Source organism: Nyctereutes procyonoides, unplaced genomic scaffold (assembly GCF_905146905.1).
Source record: "Nyctereutes procyonoides isolate TBG_1078 unplaced genomic scaffold, NYPRO_anot_genome, whole genome shotgun sequence".
In the NCBI taxonomy this organism is placed as follows: domain Eukaryota; kingdom Metazoa; phylum Chordata; class Mammalia; order Carnivora; family Canidae; genus Nyctereutes; species Nyctereutes procyonoides.
In genome coordinates, this window is record NW_026575024.1 from 36,021,372 (window position 1) to 36,045,706 (window position 24,335).

At 39.5% G+C, this 24,335-nt stretch overlaps 1 protein-coding gene across 1 annotated transcript in view; it reads left to right on the forward strand.

The window, feature by feature from the left end:
• The window catches only part of SLX4IP (SLX4 interacting protein), a 257,746-nt gene that overhangs the window by 48,310 nt on the left and 185,101 nt on the right, over positions 1-24,335 (forward strand). The window contains 1 exon segment of the mRNA XM_055301554.1: positions 23,834-23,920. Within this exon segment, the coding sequence (XP_055157529.1) occupies positions 23,834-23,920 (87 nt within the window).

Here is a 24,335-nt window from a genome sequence, read left to right on the forward strand (position 1 = left end):
TAAAAACAATTCTCGAAAGTTTTCCCTTCATGACTGGATTTTTCTGTGTGCATGGCTGAAGAATGCCTGAGTTCTATAGCCTAAGCACCATTAAGCAGTTACGCTGTATCAGCCTTCCCCAAAACATGATAGATCTGAAGATTTATTTATTTCTTAATTTCAGAGGGAATTTCTTCTATTAAATCTTTCAACTTTTGTACTAGGTAATAGTTTGATACATACAGAAGAACATGTGTAATGTATTTGTAAACTATGAAGCACTAATTCAACAGAAATTCGTGAGCTCGTCACCCAGCATCACAGCTAGTACATGTCAATATCATTGAGTTAAAAAAAATGACAGACACATTTGAATCTCCCTGTGTACCTCTCCTCAACCTGTAATTCTTTGGCCTGCTCAGAAATAATAATTGGTATTTATTATTTCTTTGTATGCTCTCATGGCTTTTCTATAAGCAAACATATCTATAAGCAGCATATAATACTGATTTGCGTGTTTCCAGACTTCATATAAATGGAGGCAGCCCTGGTGGCTCAGTGGTTTAGCACCACCATCGGCCTGGGGCATGATCCTAGAGACTTGGGATTGAGTCCCACGTCAGGTTCCCTGAATGGAGCCTGCTTCTCCCTCTGCCTGTGTCTCTGCCTCTCTCTTTGTGTCTCTCATGAATAAATAAATAAAATCTTTAAAAATAAATGAATTAAATAAATAAATAAGTGGTATGCTGTGCATAGTATCCTGCAGTTTGCTTTCACCTTGTTAGGTCAGTGATATAATCACATTGGGACCTGTATCTCTAGTGATGGGTCTGCTGTGTAGGTTTGTTTTCTCTTTCATAACTATATACCATTTATTTTCCCATTTTTATGTTGAATGTATAAGTTTTTTCTCATTTTGTGCTATTCCCAGCAGTTTCTGAGGTGCATGCTTGTGTAGTTGAGGGAGAGTTGTACACAGTTGCTAGTTGCTTTAGGAAATATACCCGGGATGGAATTGCTAGACTGTGGGAAACTGCTCATTTTTCACTGGACACTGCAAAGTGCTCTCTACACCAAAGTGCTATTTTCCCTACCACCAGCAATGTTTGAGAATTTCCTATTCCTCACATCCTTGGGAATTCTTAATATTGCCAGAAATTTTACAGTCTTGCAGGTATAAAATTATATCTTAGAGTTGATTTTTATTTCTTCTACAGGTGTCCATATCTTTACTCATTTTTCTGCAGGATTATTTGTATTTATCTTTTGATATAATCTTTATCTGATATACTGATCTTTTGTCATTTGTATGTATTGCAAAAACTGATCTGTGACTTGGTCAGAGACAAAGTAAAACCCAAGTTTTAAATTCCAGTAGTTAGATTTATCAGTCTTTATGATTTGTGTTTTTTAGATCTGGTTTAAAATATCCATCTTTCCAAGCAAAATGTGTCCTATATACAAAATGTGCCCTATATACAAAATTTGTAGAGTTCGAGTTTTCATATTTAGGTCTTTAGTCCACCTGGTATTTGGTTTTATGTGTGACATCAGATAGGTATCTACTTTCACTTAATTCCAGATGGAAAGCCAGTTGTCCCAGAACAACTTATTCTTTTTCCACTGATCTGTAATGCTCTTTTGTCATATATTATAATTCTAGATATACATAGATGTATTTTTGTTATTACCTTGTCTCTTGATAAGCCAGTGCCAACTTTTTAAAGATTGAAATATAATTGACTTATAACATTATATTACTTCCAGATGTATGTGATTTGATATATATTGCAGAATGCTCATCTTAAGATAAATCTTGTTAATATCTGTCACTACAGTTACCAGATTTTTTCCTTGATGAAAAGTTTAAATTTTTTAAAAAATATTTATTAAGGTTTTATTTATTTATTTGAGAGAGGGAGAGAGTGTGTGAGCTCAAGTAGTGGGAAGAGGCAGAGGGGGAAGCAGACTACCCCTGAGCAGAGAGCCTGAGACAGGGCTCCATCTCAGGACCATGACCTGAGCCGAAGGCAGATGCTGAACCAATGGAGCCACCCAGGTGCCCTTAACTTTTTTTTTTTTTTTTAAAGCTTGCTTTATTTATTAGAGAAAGAGTGTGCTGGGGGGCAGCCAAAGAGGGAGAGAGAGAGAAACTCAAGCAGACTCTATGCTCAGCATGGAGCCCATATGGGGCTTGATACTGTGACTCTGAGATCATGACCTGAGCTGAAACTATCCAGGAACCCCTTTCGATGAGAGCTTTTAAGTCGTACTTTCAGCAACTTTCAAATGTACAAAACAGTATTATTAACTAGAATCATCATTGTATATTAAATTCCTAAGACTTATTTTATAACTGAGTTTTTACCTTTGACTACCTTTAATATCAGTTGTTTTGATTACTATAACTTTATTTTCTACTTTTAAATTCATTTTCAAAATTGTCTGCTCTGGGCCTTTGATATTCCTTAAAAATTTAGAATTTTGATTCAAGTAACATTGATTTTGTTCATTAGTTGGAAAGTTTTGCCATCTTGATCATTAGAGTCTTATCTTTTAACCAAGTCCATACTGGCCTTCTGAAGATCTTTTATTAGTAGGTTTTTCCTGGGCTTTTGCTACCATTGTTGCTACTGCTACTGTAAATGGGATTTTTATTCTGTTGTGTTTTGTCATAGGTTATCACAGGATTTAGGAGAGTTCTTCATTTTTTATAGATTGATGTTGAAACCACCAACCTTATTGAATGAACTCTTTAATAGTTTCTCAGATATTTTTTTAATGTAAATATTCATCATCTACAAATAAGTTCAGTTCTCTTTCATTTAATTCTATATATCCATTTTCTGTTTCTTGAATCATTGCATTGGGTAGGACCTCTGGTTCAATGATGAATAGATGTAGTCTGTACTTATGTCTGACTTGAAAGAATTTTAGTCTCAATATTAAGAATAGCATTTGTGTTAGTTCTAGATAGATACAGCTTTTCTGATCAAAGAAGTTTCCCACTCGTCTGGTTTGCAACCATACTGTCTCATGAATGAATGTTGAAATTTATTAAAGATTTCTGAAAAGCATTTATTGAACTGATGATATTTTGATCTTTAGTCTCTCGATATGGTATATTTTATTCGTAGATATTCTGATTTTGTAGATATTATTCCTGGGATAAACTCTGCTTTGATTGGCCAGTATTAGGTTTTAGGATTACTGTAGCTATTTTAATAAGTGAGCTTTATTTTTAGAATTTTTTTTTTTTTTTGCTATCTTTGTTACTAATCTTACTAAATGAGTTGTGTAGATCACCCCCCTTTTAATATTCTTTAGTAGTTTGCATAAGATTGGGATTATCTGTGTCTTGAAGACTTGGTAAAACACTCTTGTGAAACTGTCTGGGTCTTTGGGGGCAAAGTTTGGGAATGTAGACTTCTGATTATTGGCTTGTTTTCTTTATGTGTTACTGATTTGCACACATTTTAATATTTATTTTGAGTCCATTTTAGTAGTTAATATTTATCTAGACAAATAGCCGTTTCTTCTATATTTTCACATCTATTGCCATAGAATTGACTTATAAGTTTTTCTTTTCTTTCTTTCCTTTTTTTTTTTTTTTTTTTTAAACACTACTGTTGGGGTACTGCTGGTGGCTCATTTGGTTAAGCATGTAACTCATGAACTAGGCTCAGGTCTTGATCTCAGGGTTGTGAGTTCAAGCCCTACATTGGACTGTGCTGAGGGTGAAACTCACTTAAAAAAAGAGTCTTTAAAAATGCTACTGTATTTAAAGTTCTATCAGTCTTTTATCCAATATTATTTGTGCTAGAGGTTTGCCTGCTTAATTTGATTTTGTTAGTAATATTTGCTATTTTTTCATTTACTGTTTAATTTTTACTTTCTTTATTCCTCTCACTTTTTCCCCCTTCTTCTATCTCTTCCTCTTTCCTTTAGTTTGCCCTGACTTAAAATGAAATTATTTTTGGTTCCCTCTTGTGTTTTGGAAAATACACAAAGACTCTAAAATTACATCTATATGTCACTTTAACTGCATGTTATATGTTTTGATATGCAGTACTTTAATCATTGTTAATTTCTGAATATTTTGTGTTTATTTATTTTAAAATTTATTTTGTGTTTTTTTATTCTTATTTCCTAATTCCTGATTTATTTAGGATTGCATCTTGACTTTCCCAAACAGATAGTCCTAAAGAGCACCTACATTGTCATTTTCTAATCTAACTGCCTATATTATGGTTAAGAGGATGTGGTCTGTATGATTGCAGTTGGACATTTGTTGAGGTTTCCTTTCTGACGTGGTTCTTGGTCTGTTTTTGTAAATGTTCCTTGTATAATTGATAAGAATTGGCATTTAGCATTTATTAAATGCAGGATTCTACTTAAAAATCAGGTCAAGGTCATAAATTTTTTTAAAACATTTATTCATGAGAGACACACAGAGAAAGGTGGAGACACAGACAGAGGGAGAAGCAAGCTCCTCGCAGGAAGCCCGATGCAGGACTTGATCCCAGATCCTGAGATCAGGCCCTGAGCCCAAGACAGATGCTCAGTCGCTGAGCCACCCAGGCATCCCTCAAGGTTATAAATTTTATTGCTCAGATATATGCTGCCTGATATCTCAGGTTCTGATAGTTTCTCTCACTATGGTTATAGAGTGGTTTTCTCCTTATAATTTTGTCAGTTTTTGCTTCATGTATCTAGAAGCCATGTTGCTAGGTACAAACAGATTCAGGATTGTTCCATTACCCTCTTGTATTTCTCTTTTTATTGTCAGATATTCTCCTTTAGTGATATTAATGTTTTTTCTCTCTGATGATAGTTTGTTTGATATTGACATTTTGGTTCAAATTTGCAAGATATTTGCTTTTCCAACTCTTTCTTTGCCTCTTCTCTTTCGTAAGCAACAGGTACCTATTTTTTGTTTGCTTCATTATTTGCCTAGTATAATATAATATGACCTCTTCATTGATTACATTAATCCTGAGTATTAATATATTTGGACATACTATTTGCACTTATTTCAACAACAGTACCTTTTGCTTATCATTTATTTACTTATTTATTTTAAAATATTTATTTATTTGAGAGCGAGCAAGCATGAGTTGAGGGGAGGTGGGAAGGGGCAGAGAGAGAAGGAGAAACAGGTTCCCTGCTGAGCAGGGAGCTCAACGTGGGGCTTATTCCCAGGACCCTGGGATCATGACCTGACCTGAAAGCAGACCCTTAACTGACTGAGCCACCCAGGGGCTCCATCATTTGTTTTCTTTATATCTTTCCCTTTCTTGCCTTCTGCCAGATTAATCAAAACTTTTTGTTTCCTTCCCACTTGAAGTCCCTCTTCTGTTTAAGAATATATATATATTATATGTATTACATATATGTATACATATAATAATTCTATTCTTATGGAGTTTATTCTTAATTCTTATGATATAGTTAAAATGATATTCAACTACAAGTAGCAGGAACCCTACTTATATACAAAAAAATAGGTATTATTGTTCTTACATAGCACAAAATCTGGAGGTGAGCCTGCCATCAGGGACTGTGGCTCCTTTCAACTCTCTACTCCATCATCCAGAACTCTTGGCTTCGCCTCATTCTTGCTGCTTTACTGCTGCAAGCTGGTCGCTGCACTTCCAGGCATCACATCCATCCATCAGGCAGCGAGAAATTGGGAAAGGCAAATGGGTAAAGAAAGCTGGGCCTACCAAGGAGTCCCCACCCCACTCCCCGATTTCTTTTTCTTTTTCTCTTTCTCTTCTCTCTCTCTTTTTTTTAGTCAGAAAAACAAAGGCTTTTCTGAGAGCACCAAGACCCTTCTATTTTGTTGGTCAGAGCTGTGCCATGTAGCTTTCCATAGCTGGAAAGAGGCTGGGCTGAAATTGAGAAGAGGCTTTGAGGAAAGGCCATCAGCAGTGTTTTCCACACAAACTTTAATGTAAAATTTTCTGATAAACTCTAAGTCTGCTCTAAGACTTTATGATAGCTTTTACATCACAGCTTCCTTTTTTTTTTCACAGCTTCCTTTTATTTCCTGATATTTAATGGTCTCACTATAGTGTGTCTAAGTGTGGATTTATCAATTTGCTTTGTACTCAAAGGTCTTTTCATCTGTAGAATCATTTCTTCAATTTTGGAACATTCTCCAGTATACTCTCTTCAGATAGTGTATTTCCACCATTCCCTCCTCTGTTCTTACTCTTATTCCAGTCTTATAATTCATCTTCTATGTTAGCTGTGTTCTGTCATATGTATGGGTTTCTCTCTTTCTCTTTGTACTGTGTCCTGGGGAAATTCCCCAGCACTATCTGCTAGCTTACTAATTTCTTTATTTCTTTTATTTATTTATTTTTTTTTGTCATTTCACCTCAGTCTAGACTTGATGCTGTCTAAAGATATTTTAAAATATTTTCCAAAATTTCTGATTTGTTCTTTTGGTATTTTTCGTCAGTTTCTTTTTTTGTCCCTTCCTATATTTTTAATTTCTTAATATTTTTAATGAAAGCTGTGCTTTTATTTACCTCTTTAAACTTCTCAAACATACTTATTTCTAAGCCTATGAGACTTTTCTAGAAAATTACTTTACCTATTGACTTTGTTGTTCACCTTTCTTAACATTAGAATTCTTCCTGTATTTTGGAATTCAGGTTTTTTAGTTCATTTTCAGTAGGTGGTGCACGTGGCAGCTCTGCTGCTGCTTTTTGGTTTTTGATTTTCTTTTGTTGCCCTCTGTATGAAATCTTTACCCCAGCTCTTACATTTTCTAAAAAGCTGCCTCTTGCCCCTGAGAACCAGCTCTCTTTTCTTTTGGCTCCTTCAGCATGGGGTCTAGAGCCAAGTCATAGGGTATGTTTAATTAGTTACAAAGCTTACATTTTTCATGTTTTAAAATCTTTCAGATTAAGATACACAATGTGAATACACACATGCATTCATATATACAACTGTGAAACTATCACAAAGCAATTATTTAGCTCTCATAATGTTTTAGAAATGTTTCTTTTAACATGTAGTAGTATACTTTCCTTCATTCAGTTTCAGAGTGTTCACTATACTGAGTTAAACAAAATACTGATTCTAAACCCATAAACTGATTTCAGGATCCACTAATGGGTTACTGTTTGGAGAATAGTTTCTACCGTATATGTGATAACTTCCATGAAAGTTAACTATTGTGCGTCAGCTTCCCACTAGTATTATTGACACAGGAAGTATTCAGACTTATTAAAACTATTACATACAGACAAGAGACACCTTCTGGTGTCCCTGAAAATGCTAAGAAAGTGGTATTATATATGAGAACAAAGGCATTATTTACCCCTTTTCACAGAGTGTGGCATAAAATCTATTTGTTCTGAAATAAAAGCTATTAAAACTTTAAAATAAATTTAAAAATCTTTAAAATAATCTTTAAAAATCAAGATGATAGAAAAAAACATTAAATTCTTCCATCATAAACTATAACTTAGGTTTAACTGGGCTAAACTGCAAATACCACTAACTGTGATGATTGCTGTCAAAGGTACAAATAAACTCAAAAACTGAATGCAAGAAAAGGGCATGTCAATGAAAAAGCAGTATCTGTGATTAAAACACGATTATTGCACAATTCTTAGATGATAATTTAAGAAACACGTACCACTTCGTTGGGAGACCAGAAGGCTATTTAAAAATCCTGACCCTTTTATTGTCTGAGCTCTGGGGATAGAAGGAGAGAGAGCCTTGCATTGATGATGTTCTGTGTCAAGATCTTGCAGGTAGTTTTTTTTCATGTGTGTAAAAGAGGGACTTTTCTAAAGACTTACTATTACGTCCTTTGCTCCTGCCCATGCCCCAGGTACTCCTTTTGGAATAATGTTTTGTTGCCAACTTTATTTTCTGGGGTAATGTTCTTGGTAAAGAGGTTTCCAAACCCAGCATCAGATGCAGAACGTATGATGGAAGCACAGGTCAAGGCCAGTTCTGTGGAGGGATAGAGCACCAGAGTACTCTAAGACCAGTCTGTCTTTTCCTGAGTTCATTTGGCCTGGGCTTCTATCTCCCCTGGGCTGATGATGTTTGATGAGATCAGCTGGTTGTTTTGTTTACATGAATAATACCTAAAAGTAAATCATGAAAGTTCTTACATGAAGTGCTGGTGTAGCCATTATGTACTTGCATCAATGGCAACTAAAATAAGTGAAACTTACAGTCACTTTGTAACTAGAAACATTGGTGGTGGCAGTGATAATGATAATGATGGCTAGCATGTATGAATATGAGTCCTCTCATAGACATCTGTCAATGAACAAATAAGCATTTTACATGGAGTATCTCATGTAAAAGTATTTCATGTAAGACAGCTATCTTGTGACTTTTCACCTTTTCTTCAGATGAGAAATTGGGTGTGAAGATTAATTTTATGTGTCAACCTGGCTAGGCCATAGTGCCCAGTTTCTGGTCAAATACCAGTCTAGATGTAGCTGTGTTTGAAGGACAACTCCATCCACAAATATCATTACTTTATATCAGGCAGAAACTGCTCTTTATATTAGTTTCCTGGAGCTTTTGTAACCAAGTACAACAAATTTGGTGGCTTAAAAACAGTAATTTATTGCCTCATGGTCCCAGAGGCTGAAAGTCCAAAATCAAGATGTCAGCAAGGCCATGCTTTCTCTCTGAAGGCTCCACGGGAAGATCCTTCCTTAACTCTTCTAGTTTCTGATGTTTGCTGGCAATTCTTGGTCTTTCTTGGCTTGTAAACACATCATTCTAATCCTTGCCTCCATCCTCACATAGTCCTCTTCTCTGATTGTGTCTCTTTTACCTCCTTTTACAAGGACAATGGTCATACTGGATGAAAGATCCACCCTACTAACCCCATTTTCACTTATTACATCTGCAAAGACTGTTTCCAAATAATATCACATTCACGGGTACCAGGAATTAGTACTTCAGCATATCTTTTGGGGGTACATAATTCAACTAACAATACTATGAAGAAGGAGCAGCAACCAGGAAGGATGCCTAGATATTTTGTGGTGAAGAGCTGAGCTGACCTCCCTTTTTTTTTTTTTCTTTTAAGATTTTATTTCTTTATTTGAGATGAAGATCATGAAAGAGAGAGAGAGGGAGCATGAGCACAAATGAGGCAGAGGGAGAGGGAGAAGCAGACTCCCCACTGAGCAGGGAACCCTATGTGGGACTCCATCCTAGGACCCTGGGATCATGACTTGAGCCAAAGGCAGATGTTTAAATAACTGAGCCACCCAGGCATCCTGACTTGACCTCCTGACAACCTTGAAATTCTGTAAATATGTTTGCCTTTACTGTTGGTTTATTCTAGGACTGGGGTCTTTTGTCTTCAGGCCCTGTGGGATTCAGTTAAGTGTATGTACCTTCTTTTTCCTTTGGGTTCTAAGAGCCCTGGGAGAATGGACAGAATACTTTTGAATGGAGAGTTCCCTTAAATGACAGGAAGAATCACCCTCCTTCAGGTATAGGCTGGTCCCTTGTGGGAGTTCATGGACCTCTAGTGAGATGCTGTGGAAAGCTACAGCAGGACACTGGACATGGTGGAGAAATGGTCAGAGCCTCTTGAATATAAAGAGCCCCTTTACAAGGGCTCTCCCAGACCCTTCATGTTGTCCCTCCAAAGATGTTCTCAGTTCTCCTTATTTTAATAATTGCTCTGTAGCATCACTGTGTATCAAGTGGGAGCCACTGAAGATGCTTGGAGTCGTTGGAGAGGCATATATCCACCATGTTCCTTTAATCATGGCTCTGCATTTGGGGAAGTGTAACATTGGACTTCCATTCCTCTCCTTTTACTGCAGGATACCGTTACAGGATGTGTGTGTAGGAGTCCCAGCGGTTAGAGAGGGGCCTCTCAGAGGCTTGTGGGATTTTCCTGGCCAGAAAGATAGTAGCTGCAATGGAGGGAGGCCAATTAAATGGCCATGATCCACTGTCTGCGAGGAAGAGTGTGGCACACACCCAGCAGGGCTTTTAGGTAGCCGGAAATGTGGCAGCTCCATACCCCCAGAGTGAATTTTAAAGTTGACTTATTTACACCGTTGTCATAGCAACAGGAAAACTATCCTGACCTATAGTTGTAGAAGACTCTGTAAAAGAAACTTCTTCATAGAAGGAAAAAAAATAATGCCAAGAAAGAAAATTGTAATGCAGTATACCATTCTTTCACTTATTCAGTCAACTGAGAATAATAATTTGTGCCCTTGGCAGTCAAATGGGAAATCACATTTCAGGTTGCAACATGAACCTGCTCACGTTAAGTGATTTATTTTTTTTGTTTAGACATAGTGCACTGAGAACCTTTTTCAAGTGGAGAACTATTAAAAATGCGAGAACCGGCAGTCCTGACTAACCTAAAGCATTTGGGGACTTGGAGGAATGATAAATGCAAACAGCTCAGAATCCAGAAACTGTCTTGAGCATTTAAACCCTAGACTCTGGGAGTGAGTGTCTTCAATTAGATGTAGATAATTTCTCTTTCTGTGAGGTCTTTCTTTTTTCAGTTATATCTTGTCTGGACAGGGTGGAGCCCCTGCTTGAATTCTATTTCTAGCTTGAAGAAAGACTGAATTATTGTAGACCAAAGCCAGTGCTACTTGGAAAATGGAAAGATAGAGGAGACAGGGCAAGTCTTCTCATTTGGCCAGGCTGTGAACTCAGAGCCCTGCCTCTGTTGGGTGCTCCATGCAGGCTGCACAAGGCCTGAGTTGAACCACTGGGCCCAGCCTAAGTAATGCCACTCAGCTCCCGCCCATGAAGGTCTGTGCTTGGGAACTCCTTCCTAGATCTTCCTGCCACTTGAATCTGGGCTTGTAGTTAACCCTGTGCTCAGCAGATGCATATATAATTGTGAGTAGGAATTTGTAGGCCAAAGACCTCATGAGCTATTTCTGTCCTTTCTCTCGTGTTCTTTTTTCTCTATTTAAGATACATGTTTTTCTTTTCTTTTTTTTTTTACGTTTTTCTATATGTATATGCAGATACAACCTAGTTATAGCAAATTACTCTTCTTCAAAAATTTATTAAAATTATATTTTAGACACTATCCCCTCCATCCATGCTTTCTGCCCACCCCTGCCACCCCTGCCTTGTTTAACCTGCCCTTTTATGAGTCAGTTCTTGCATAGTAACAGCTTGATTCCCAATTTGGCTGTGGAACTACATCAACTAGTTTGTTGCATGCTGCTCCACTTTGTATTCATGGTTATGATATTGAAACTTCAGGACCACACACAGATAGCAAAGTCTCTGGCCACTTAAGCATGTAAACAGTCTGGCTTTTTATAAAGTGGAAAAATATTTCTTGTGCACTATTTTAACATGATCAGCATGTTGAAACTTGGTGTGCAACTGTGTCAACATTTCTTTGGCTGGGGAGAACAAACCTGGAGAGCCTCATGGTAACACATAAAATGCAAAGCTGGTTTGTTTACTACTGGGATTTGGGCAGCAATTACAGTCTGAAGTTGACTTCCAAACTTGGGATGCAGAATAAGTGAAATAATTATTTTTGCATCATGATTATGCTAGTTAAAATAATGATTCCTTTTCAGATGGCTACGATTCTTCCAGAGAATTAGAGGAAAATGGGTAGCTGAATTCCCATGAAGTCCTTTTATAGAAGAACTCACATTGGACCTAGCCCAACATTGTCTTCTTTTGTCTCAAATATTTACTGAACACCTCAAATGTGTCAGATTCTTTTCTACTTGCTGAATGTGGGGATTATATAGGACAGAAAGGCTGTTGCCTCATGGTGCTTGCTCTGGGACTCTCCTGGGGAAAGTAGTAAATAAGTAATCAGGTAAACAAGAAAGACTATATTTGTGACTGCTCTGAAATGGGTTTGTTCAACATCAGATGTTTATTGAGGACATTATTGAAACCCTTCAGAAATGTCTGTGCACAAAACCAGTTTCTTCTCTGATAGGTCTTACATTCTGGTGCAGGAGACAGGCAATAAGCAGTAACCCAAATGAATACATAAACTATAATTGTGTGTTGGTAGGTAGTTAAGTGCTATCCAACTAGAAAAAGTAGAACAATGTAAAAGGTATCAAGAGGGAGAGTCATTGGGAGCGTACAGGCTGCAGTTTTAAATCAGTGATCCCAGAAAGCTTCACTGAGAAGGTTTGAAGAGGTGAGGGAGTTAGCTTAGTGATATCTTTTTCTGTTTGTTTTTTAAAGATTTTATTTATTTATTCATGATAGAGAGACAGAGACACAGGCAGAGGGAGAAACAGGCTCCATGCCAGGATCCGGACGTGGGAGTCAATCCCAGGACTCCAGGATCGCGCCCTGGGCCAAAGGCAGGCGCCAAACCGCTGAGCCACCCAGGGATCCCCCAGCTCAGTGATATCTGTGGGCAGAGTGTTTTAGGCCTGTGGGTGAGACCAGTGGGTGTGTTTGAGAACAGCAAGGAAGCAAGTGTGACTGGAGGGGAGTCAGCAAGACAAGGAGAGTAGAGGCCACAGAGATGTACTAAGGATCTAAGCATGAAAGCATGTTGGGAGTTGTGACACAATGACAGAGGCCATTGTACTGCTGTTTGAAATCAGGAGGTAGAGACATGGAGTGGGGAGACATGGAGGAGGGAGGAGGCTTGGGTTTAAGGTCCTGCGGTCTAGGTGAGGGCTCTGGGTTTTACTTGGAGTGGAAACAGATAGAAGGAGATGAGGTACCCCCTTCCTCTTCTAAGATTTCAGAGAATGGAAAAAGCATGCAGCTAAATGACACAGAAGGATGGAGGCTTTGGAGGGCTGGGACCTGACCTGCACCCTTCACTGTGTCCCCAGCTCTGCCTGGCCTGACAGCTACCAGGCCCTAAAAAAGCAGGAGATACCTGAATGGATGGACACATAGACCTGTGATTTAGTGACATAACCTCCTGGGGGATAGAAACCCATTATCTTTTATTTTTGGGGATACTTGAAAACACACATTCAGAAAATCCCAAGAATACCAATCGCTCAGAATTTATAGCACTTAACATTTTGGTATAGTTGCTTTCAGCCTGTGTGTGTGTGTGTGTGTGTGTGTGTGTGTGTGTGTGTGTGTGTGTGAAAGTTCTTTTCAATACCAACCCTCACCATTGCTTTCATGTCTTGAATTAGCTTAATAACTTTTTAACATATCTTGTTTTTGGTTTGTGTCTCAGGAAGGGGAAGGTAGAGAGGAGAGCCATTATTTTCTGAGAGGCCCATGGCAGTCATTGTAGCTCAGCATTTCCCTGGCTAGAGTCAACAGCAGTGTGTGTACATACAGACCCTGCCCTGAAACATCAACCCTGCTCCGCAGGCACCTCGCTTGGGCTTGCCATAGTGTTGGGTGTGATGCCAACATGGGCAGAGCATCCAAGAGCCCAGCCCTGAAAATCCCTGCCTTTTACCAGTGTCCCCTAACATGATATGTCCTGACTCAGTTTGCACTGACTCCTGATACCTTTAGCAGATGAGGTGCTTAACATGGGTCATTCTCTCAGATTACTGAAATTTACCCGTTTTTAATTTTTTAAATTACTCCCTGGGGTTAGGAGAGAGGGAGAGGGAAAGGGAGAGAATCTAATCTCCGCTGAGCACGGAGCCCGACTCAGTCTCAAAAAGACCAAGCTGAAACCAAGAGCCCAAGAGCCAGAGGTTTAACCATCTGAGCTGCCCAGGCACCCCTCCCTTTTTTATTTGAAACACTTTTGATGGCAATTATCTTCACATGTCTTGCAGGTCTAGATTACCCTGTCTTCTCAAATGAGGTCCCTTAACCTTCGGTATTAATTAACTGGGATCATTCCTTTGAACCCCTATAGCTGTATCCATTACTGCTCCCAAAGGCCATGGACAGCTTGCTCCTCCAGTAAATGGCCCCAAACTGCTTTGCGAGAACTTTTCTGCCTGCTTTTGCTAACTTGTGCAGCTCTTTGTCTCCATCAGCCGTCAGCTCTCCCTTCTTGCTGTCATCAGCCTGCTGGTAATTAACTCCTTCAGTCCCGCTTCTCCATACTTCTGAGTTCCTGCCTGCTTTGGCCTGGGGAAGTAGATAACCAAATTAAGAAAATTCCGGGTAAGGCCAAAGGAGACTACACATGAGTGGCTCTCCACTGAGCATTTGCTTTGGGCTGCAGGGGTTAACGCTGGGCATCTGTTAGACTTCACAGCCTGAAATCCTGATACTGGCCAGCAGACTTGTTTGTATCTGTACACACTGGTTGGTTGGTGAGTTGGAATGCTTTGGCAGCACCATCAAGTAGGTGGTCTCCTGTGCATCGTTTGTGAGATTTGGTGGGATATCACCTCTGTGCAGACCAGATTTTCTGCTGGTTAAAAAAAAAAGTGATTTGGAACCTATTCATTGTGTGGACAAAGGTTTATACAGAAAGATGTTCATTGTGGCATTATTTATATAGTGAAAAATTGGAGACATTTGGCCTAGTATTGGGCTATGAATAAATTTTGAAATAGTTGTATAATTATGCAGCCATTAAAATTACATGTACAGAGTAGCTAATAGCAAGGACTGTAACAAAGTTGCTGGTCATTTTTGAGCCAAGTGTTATAATATTACGTCAAACAGGCAGAATTAAGGAAGAAAAACAGTAGAAAAATTATATATGCTATGACCCTAGCAATATAAAAGCTTAAAGAGAAAAAAGACGAGAGGAAATATTCCAAAATGAGGCTGCCTTTTTGTGAAAGGCTTTCTTTTTGTTACTTCATTTCTGTACTTTGCTAAATTTCTAGAATGCCCATTTACTGTTTTCATAAATTAAAAAATATTCTTTAATGGGATGGCAGGGGTGGGGAGGCAGGAGTAACTGGTTGGAGAGATAAGGTGAGAACCATATTTAAAGTTCCCTAGATAAAATAGTGAGAAGCCACATGACTCATACAAGTGACACACATCTGTTATTCTGTATGTGGTGCCACCACACATGTACAGGGTGGACTTCTCTTACAATGTGATCACTAAATGTAAGCTAGCTATATTGTTTTTTACTTAGCCAAAGAAACTGATTTGTTTCAGCAGGAGAGAGGAAAAAACAAAACCGGCCACATTGTATTGATTTATATGCAGACAACACTAAACTTATGTTTTACTTATTTTTGTGTTTAAGAAATTTTCAGGAATAATTTTTAATGTAGTCATTTCTTGGTGAATTTAGAACCCAACCATCATATAAGCTAAAATTCCACTCTGTGTGCCTAAAAAAAATGTATGTTATTATTGGTGTGCTTATGCAAGCCCTGGAGGCTTTGCAGTGTAATCTTTGCCCTTGTGTGGTGTATTTATCAGGCTCTGAAATGAAACCTGAGAGGGAAGGAGAAGGCAGATGGAGGAGTAGAGAAGCCAGGGGAAGAGAGAATTGTTACTTTGTACTCCACATCACACCAGGCCAGCCCAGCCCACCTTCCCAGTATTGGATGAAGAGGGAGAAAATATAGAGAGCTAATGTTTATTCATGAGCTACTGTATGCTAGATGAATAGTACCATTTAGCATACCTAGATTCTAGCAGATGCAGTGTCATTGATTCTTTCCTGCAACATTTTCAGATAAGAATCCTTATCCCCATTTTTCAGATCAGGCAACTGGGACTCAGTGAGCACTTGGTAGAGTTGAAATTCATATCCACGTCTGCATAGGTCAAAGCCCAAATCATTCCTTCACCTTCTACAGCACCTTCACGCAACTCACGCTACAAGGAAGTCAGAAGAGAGCCCCTGGCTGAGTAATAGAGCAAGGTGGCCATTTGTTGCCAGGATGCCTGGCAGTGGCAGTACAGGAGCTGCATGGTTCATTGTAGCCCCATCCTGCTGGTCTCAGTATCCATGGTGTTTGGCTAGGATGACAGACATTGAATAAGAGTCCAGAAAGCTGCAACAGAGATTCAAACCCTCGTCTTCACCTCCAGCTGGCTTTCTTTTTTTTTTTTTTTTTTTATTATTTACTTATGACAGTCACAGAGAGAGAGAGAGAGAGAGAGAGGCAGAGACACAGGCAGAGGGAGAAGCAGGCTCCATGCACCGGGAGCCCGACATGGGATTCGATCCCGGGTCTCCAGGATCGCGCCCCGGGCCAAAGACAGGCGCCAAACCGCTGCGCCACCCAGGGATCCCTCCAGCTGGCTTTCTAGAAACTGTTGAGAAGCATAGGGGATGGGATCTCCAAGGGGTCAGGACAGCTCTCCCAAGTGGCAGTGAGAACATGACCATGGATGAGACCATGGGATGAAGAGGAGGCAGGTGTTGCTCCAAACATTGGTTTTTCTTTATTAGGATTGAACTTCCTCTTTTCATCAAATCAAAGACTAATTACAAACCACTGATTGGTATATTTCCCATGACTCCTTTCAGATTGGATTTTTAGGGCTTTGACTCCACCTGCTACAGTGGGTAAGGATGTGTCTGAGGTCACCTGCTAGGAGATATGGTGCTGGGTCCTTCAGACCATCTCCTTCCTTTACTCCTCCTACCCCTACCCTTACCCCCTTTTCTTCTGCCTAGATCCCTGGTCCTTTCTCACCAAGTATCCAATACTGCTCCTGCCTGGGCTCTGGCATCCTTGTTCTCCGAAGCTGGAGCATCTCATGGCGGCACAGAGCTGCCTCCAGAGCTACCCTCAGTGTTTCTCCAGCCTTACTGCCTCCACATCTGGTTTCCAGGCAGCCTTGGGGTATGAAAAACAGCCTGGAGTTAATGCTGTCAGCTAGTTGATATATGATCTTGAACTTGGCTCCTCAGAGTCCACTTTGCCATGCTGAGGAGTTCTACACACCCAGCAGGGTTGACATCAGAATTGTGTGAGGAAAAAACCTCTGAGAAAGGACCTAGTGCTCCTCCTTCCCTGTCTGCCCACTTTGTTCTCCTCCCACCCTGTCTTTTGATCCTAGCTCTGAAAAGCAGTCTGATAAAAAGTACAGTGGGTTGGCAGACTGTGTTATCCTTTAGTTATGAGACATTGGTCAAGTCACTGATCTTTTTTTGAGTCTGTGAACTCATCTGCAAGAATGAGAGTAGAACTACCTGCCATACCAGTTTTTGTATTGTGGTTGTGCTTTATAAACTGTCACATTCCACACAAAGGAGTAGCGCTTGTTAGGCATTCCCATGCCTGTCCAACCTGGGAGAGGGGACTTGAGATGCATGGCATGGAAGATTCGAAAACCCGTGAAAAGATACTTCATAATTGTAATTCAAGAAGAAAACATGGACTGTGTATCTTCTCACAGTACACTTACCTTTATCCACTTCTCCACCCACAGCCTCATTGGCCTCCTCTTGGTTTTTTCAACTGTGATTTTCTGTAGCAAGTCTGTGCTTTCTCCTCCTCCTCTTTCTGTTCCTCTATTTAAAAGCCAAAGCCAAAACCAAAACCAAAAAACCCAAAAAACAAAAACTCTTGATTTGTATTCTGATCCTCAATTAATAACCCTCAGTCCCTTACAGCACTGTGTGTGAGTCTATACTTGTGGTCACACTTACCTTTCATCCTGGGTAACTGGCAGCTGGGGCTGCAGGCCTGTTATACAGTTGGCAGTCTTCCACCCACCATGATCAATGAGGAAGCCTCCTGTTGGAGCTTGTCCACAAATGGTAAGGCACGCTGTGATGAGAGGGAGCCTGGGCCTACCCTCAGGTGCCTGGCATATAATCAGTGGGCCCAGACTGAATGGACCCACCCAGAATTGGGCACAGTGTGCCTCTCTGTAGGATCCTACCAGCCAGAACCATCAGATCTATTGTTTGGGAGTGGGCCGTTTTCTGGGTTAATCCATCAACATCATAGCATTCATTCCTGCCACGTTCTTACCCTCCAGTCACCTTTCTGGTGAAATAGAACCAGCTTGTTTTCTGATTCTTTTGAGTAGCTTGTGGTCCTTTAAAATTTCAAAAGTTTGCAATATATTGTCTTCATAATCTGCCAACATCTGTTTAATCTCTGGTATGTCATATATCCCTGTCAATAAGATGATTTCTCAGGCACATATAAAACTTTCTTAATCACATCCACAGAGAAAACAACATTGAAGTCATTCAGTACAAATTATTCATCTTCTGCAGCCCCCTCTGCATCCTCTCTATTCTAGGGTCATGACTCCTCCGGGGACAATGTCCGGGATTATGAGAGTGTCTGTTTCTCTGCTTATTGGGCAGGCAGGGAAGTGGTAAGCCTTCCTAATGTGAAGCTGAAACTTACTCCTGATCGTTTTGATTTTGCCAGCAGAATATATCTGTCACCTCTTCAGTGGTAGTAACAATAACCGAAATGATTGATTTAATAAAGGTAACAGCTGGGCACTTTCCTTCTCAGTTGATGCTCACTACCCACCTTTGAAGAAGGTACTATTACTACCCTGGTTTCACAGACGAGACTCAGGGATGAGGACTTCAGTTAGGTGACCACACTCGGGAGCAGAGCACTGAGTCACTACGTCATGCTGGCTCCCGCTCTTCATGACAGCCCTTCCTGTGTGCCAAGACCATAGTCCTATCCTTTGAAACCCAAATCTTTTTTCCTTATATTTTAAATAGTTAAGTTCCCTCAACCATTCCACATGAGTAATATTCCTAAACATGACACTCAGGTATTCCTACTTTTTTGGATCCTCTCTACTTTGACAGAGTCTTCTGAAAATCTGGTGTTCATGAGGAAGCTGTGTTTTGAGACATTTTAGTTCATTTAAAACGGAATTGCTATATAATAAGAATCTGTCCCTATCATAAGAGAAGTAATTCGCTATTTTATCCTTGTCAAAGAATAGCACACAACTGTGTGCCTGTGGGCTTGGAAGGCAGTGTCTCTGAATTACTTGAGCCTAAAGCAGGGGTTGGCAAACTTTTTCTTTAAAGAGCCAGCTACTAAATATCTTAGGCTTTGCAGACCATCCGGTCTCTGCATCAACTTAACTCCACCCTTGTTGATGAAAGGAGACATCGACAATGTGTAAACAAATGAGGATGGTTGTGTTCTGGTAACACTTTATTTATAAGAAGCAACAGCTGGGTTTGGACCCTAGATCATAGTTTGCATTTAATGGGGTTTTCCTTGATGGTGAGAAAGTGTTTACAAGTGGGTGTTAAGTAGTTCTATTATTAATAGAACTCTCTTTCAGTTTCAAGTGTCTTGGTCATAAATTAACGTATTGTCACCCTAGTATTATGTCACCTCAAGGTTATTAATGAGACTAAGATGAAATAAAAACTTTGGTGTCTGTCCTTCCTTCATTCACTTATTTTGTGTTAGAACATTCCAGGCCCTTACTGCATCAGGGGACCTGTTCATAGATTATTATCCTGTTCCAGTCCAGGAAGACGGCCTGGAACTGGAGGGAATGAGGGAGAGAATACAGAGACACCCCCCTGCCCCCGCATATGCATAGCTCACCTTTTTTACAATACTGCCTGTGTGCTGGGCATTATACAAGGACTATGTAGGGACTGTGTCATGAGATATACCCTAATCTCATGAATTAAGTATGATTATTATCTTCACTTTACTGATAAGGAACCTAAAGCACAGAAAGTTAGGAAATTCACCCAGAATCACAAAGCTAGTAGTTGGATTTGGGTTCCAACCTGGACTGTCTAATCCCAGAACCTAAGCTCTGAGGCTGATCAAGTATGAAAAAATTGCATCTAATAAATCAGGCAAGTACAAGCAGAACGAGATTGTGATCAGGTGAAACCATGCTTTTTCCGAGATAGAAGAGGTGACAGACATCACCTCCTGCCCTTTTCACGTTAGATATAAATATCACCAAGGTCAGTGAGCCATAGGTGGGACTTTTCAGTAGAAGTAAAGGAATTACAACATCCTTAGGTCCTTTGGGTTGAAAGAAGCCTCAGGGCATTGGAGGGACTTGAGGCCGAAAGATGCCCGATGGACTAAGGGCATCCTTGGACTTTAAAGGATATAAAGCTTGATGGATGCGTTGGGGGCTACTTTTGTTTAGAGCCTCCTCTGGCCTACTCATGTCTATGGCTGGCTGGTCAAAGGATGAGAAGTCATGGCTTTGCTTCTCATTGGTCGTTGCCCCTCTTCAGCAGAGTAGTCAGTGTGATGGGAATTAAGTATTTGCTTAATTTGCCTGAGAATTAAGCATTTGCCTGGGAATTAAGATGTGCTTTTCCGTAGGACACCTGTAGCTTCCAGCTGAGATAGTGGAGAGGGAGTGGCCCACACTAGTCTCTGGACTCATAATAGGTCAGACCTCCATATTTCTAGCTCAGTGATTTAAAGAGAACACCAAGTTGTATATAATTTTCAAAGGGAGTTGCCTTCTTCAGATAAACCTGTGCCAAAAGGAAATCTTTAAACATAATTCCCATCAACTCTTATTATTTCTGGGTGGTATTTTTTTGTAGTTTCCAGAGCCGTGACCCTAACCACAATGAGGACGGTCATTTGGAGCTTTTGCAAAGTACTTACTCACAAGTGCAAAGCAGGGGTGCCTGTAGGTTTGGCTACAGAACTCCTCCCAAGGGTAGGAGGTGAGAGTGGAAAACCAGTGGGTATGCCTCCTTGACCCCTACTTTTTAACATGTATTCTTCGAGGTGTATTATAGTTGGTGTATTTTCCCAGACTTTCAATATTGCCCCAGGACAATTGTCTAAGTTCATTTTGGCATCAGGACAAATGAGAGGATGTTTCCTGTTTGCCTGACTCTTGCCCCTACTTCTTTCTCTGTTCTGTTAAGCTTTTGGCTAAGTTCTTTCCTCTTGTATTCCACATTTCAACTGATGTTAGGGCACCGAGTGCAAAAATCTGTAAACAGTTAGCTTTCATGTTTGAGCATTTGGGTTGGAGCATACTAAAGTTAAAGTTCTCATAGCACGGAAAGATCACCCTCTGTATAATGCATTAAACATTTAATAACTGTACTAATAACCCAAACACTTTTAATGGGCCACATGGGAGCCTTAATGTGGTAAAAATGTATTTCTTCACTGTCAAGTTAACTTGCATCAAATTGAGAGAAATTCCTCGAAGCAACTTTGAGGGGTTGGAAGTTTATAAGCTTAGAAACAAATAGCATATTCTGAAAGTAATTTTTATGTAGAAAGAAACAATAGAAATAATGTGGGTATTATTAACCTAGTGCTTTGGGCAGTTTAAGACTTTTGAGGTTGGGAAGAAGTGTCCCACCAGTGTAGTCCATCTGCTTTGTGTCAGGTTAAGTGATTATGAGAGCAGTTAGTGGTAGGACCTGTACAGAGCACAGGTCTTACTGGCCCCAAGATCTTCCTCTTTGAGGGAGATTGGATTGTTTGAATTTGGCCCCTCTTGAAGTATATTTTAAAATACAACACCCTTGGAAGGAAAAGTCCAAGGCTGATGGGTGTATTGTGTTAAATTGAATTCACATTTATTTCTAAGTGGAAGCATTTTAAAGAAATTGTTTCCTGGTGAAATAGGTGTGCATTTGAAATGATACAATTGCTCTCAGAAGCTCAGAAAGGATTGACTGGTATAAGGACAAAGTCCAATAATGTAATTACCAATTTTACTTTGTTTTGGCTTATTTAAAATAGCCTTGGTTCTTGACTGTAGTGAAATCCAGTCAAAACACTTATAATGTGCATAAATTATGGACTTAGGAAACTGATATTTCTCAAGTGTTGGGAAGGAAATGATGTCTTCTAAATAAAATTCATGACATAAATGTAGCTCATCAGTTCACTGGCTTGAATATTACACTTGAATTTTTTCTTTCTTTCTTTTTTTTTTTTTTTTGCCTGAAGACTTTGTTGTTTACTTGAAAATGTCAGATATTTGCATATATTAATTATCATTTTAGGTCTGTTGGTATGGTTGATATCAGAATATTGATTAGTTTGTTCTTTAAAGCCTTTATTATAAGGGCGATAAAGTCTTTACATCAGATTTTGCTGTGTTGTTTATTAGCTGAAATCTCTCTCTTCTCTCTATCTCTTTGAGTCAATTTTTGTCTGCTCCATTATATCTACTCTGGTAGTGCCTTCTTTGCCATGGTTAGGTGCACACACTCACACACTCACAGAATCTTTTTTGCTGGCAAGTTTTTAATCTTGCAAGGGAGATTGAGGTTTTCACTTCAGAGGAAATAACAGGCTGTTGACTATGCATGACAGATAAGGTAGGTAATGTTATTGAGCAAAGCAGGAGGTTATGACTGTGAGGCTTATAAACGGACTCTGGGGGCTATTTCAAAAAAGAGATCCCTGCACATTGGAAGTATTCAGGAAAGAACATCATGCCTTCTAAGATCTGTGTTTGTTTGCGTGTATCAGTTTTGGGATGTCTTATGACAGGTCAGGTTACTTAATGGCCCTTCTCCAATCAGGTGGCTCTACTCTAACAGGGAGAAACCCAAAAGCCATGAAACAGAAGACAGCTCGAGACAGATACCGAGTAATAAGTTTGCTACTTTGTTTTTTAGAAGGAATTTGCTGGCAAAAGAAAATCCCAGAGTGGCTTAGGTTGTCTCCTTTGGCTTTTATAAGAGAATGAAAAATGTCTGGGCAGTTACAGCTTTGTTCTAAAGTGGCCCATAATTTTGTCTGTTTTACATCGCAGTGGATTCCTGAGACCAAATATGGGATTGCTTCTCAGAGAAGTCTCTTTTCTTTCCCTTCAATCTATACAATATTTAATAGATTTATTTTGAGGTCAAGATTATCTTCTAGGGCAACGTGCAACTTAAAACCTGATAGACTAAATGGGTTTAGTAAAAGAATTGCTGAGAATGAACGTGGGAGGCACTGTGTATCCCCACTCTGGTCCACTTTAATTTGTCAAGCCATTACATTTGAGAAAGCATTTATAAGAATTTGTATCAGTCGTTTTTCTCAACTCCATGCCATCCTCTCTTACTGGTTCTTTGTTTTCATAGAATACCACACAAAAAAGACTGTGCTTCTTTAATACCCGTTGTCAAGTGGTCAGCGCTGTGCTGGGCACAACCAGAGACAGGTGTAATGCTGTGCTCCTCAGTCTGGCTTGACAAGGGGAGATTCAGAGAGAGAGAGAGAAAGAAAAGAGGCTGAATTCAAGACAAAAGATAGACGTAGGCCAGAACATAATTTGAGGTAGGGATAAACAGTGTTCTAACAGAAACAATTGTGTCAGGAAGTGTATTTCAATATCTTAGAAATATAAAAACCCAACATTTATTGAAAGAAGGGTAAATGTAGATATAAAATGTTTACTTTAAGGAGGTGGGGATATCTTATTGGTTAGAAATTCAAGTTCTAGAGACAGATGGCCCAAGTGGGACTCTGGCTCCCTAGGTACTAGCTCCTTGACTGTAGGCTGCATACTAACTGCTTGGTGTCTAATTTCTCACCAGTCACTTGGAGAGGGTGAGGTGGGTAATAGAGTCAATAGAAGAATAAGTGAGGAGAGTATTTCCTCTATTAGTGCAGGTCCTGGAATTTAGGAAGCCTTCAGTGTATGCTGATTATGGGGGCCTTGCCTCTGAGGATGCTGATAACGGACCAGTGCTGGTATTCATGGACAAGGAATCTGGTTACATCTTTGCCAGTTTACCATCTGTGTGATCCTGAGCAAACCTTTAACTTCTCTGGGCCTCAGTCAGTTTCTGCACCTGTACAATAAGGGGTTTGATACCTGTGTTCCTACCAGCACAAAAAATGTTATGTTTTTAGGGTGAAATTGTGTCTTTCCCCCTTAAGCTGACAGAGAACAAATAGTACTTTAATAATTAATAGTTCTATTTAGAAAATTAGATATTCTGCTAGGACATTGCTTTTGCTAACTTTAGGAAAATGTTGATTAAATTGACATTGTAACTTTCTTGCTGGACATTGAATCTTGTCTCTTCTGACAGATGACCATCGTTCGACCGATATTAGAGGCCTTCCTAATAAAAGCAGATGATGTCTGCCTAACAGTGATTAATGCTAGTCATGGAAAGGTAGTAATGAGTTTTATCTTCTTTCTTGGTTGGTGCTCTGAAAGTATCCTTTGTTTAAATTCACTGTAATAAAATTATTACATTGGAGATAGTTTTTAGAAGTCTACTTTATTGAAGCCTAATTTATACTCAGTCAAATGTACATGCTTAAGTATACAGCTGGGTGAGTTTTGACAAATGTTTACATCTGTGTAATAACCACTGCTTTATACCCTTAAAAATTATTTATTTATTTGACAGAGAGAGTATGCTAGCACAAGAGAGAGAAGCAGAGGGAGAGCAAATCTTAAGCAGGCTCCACACTCAGTGAGGACTGTGATGTGGAGCTCAATCCCACGACCTTGAGATCATGACCTGAGCTGAAATCAAGAGTCAGCCCCTGCTTTATAGGCTTTTAAAAACAGCTTTATTGAGA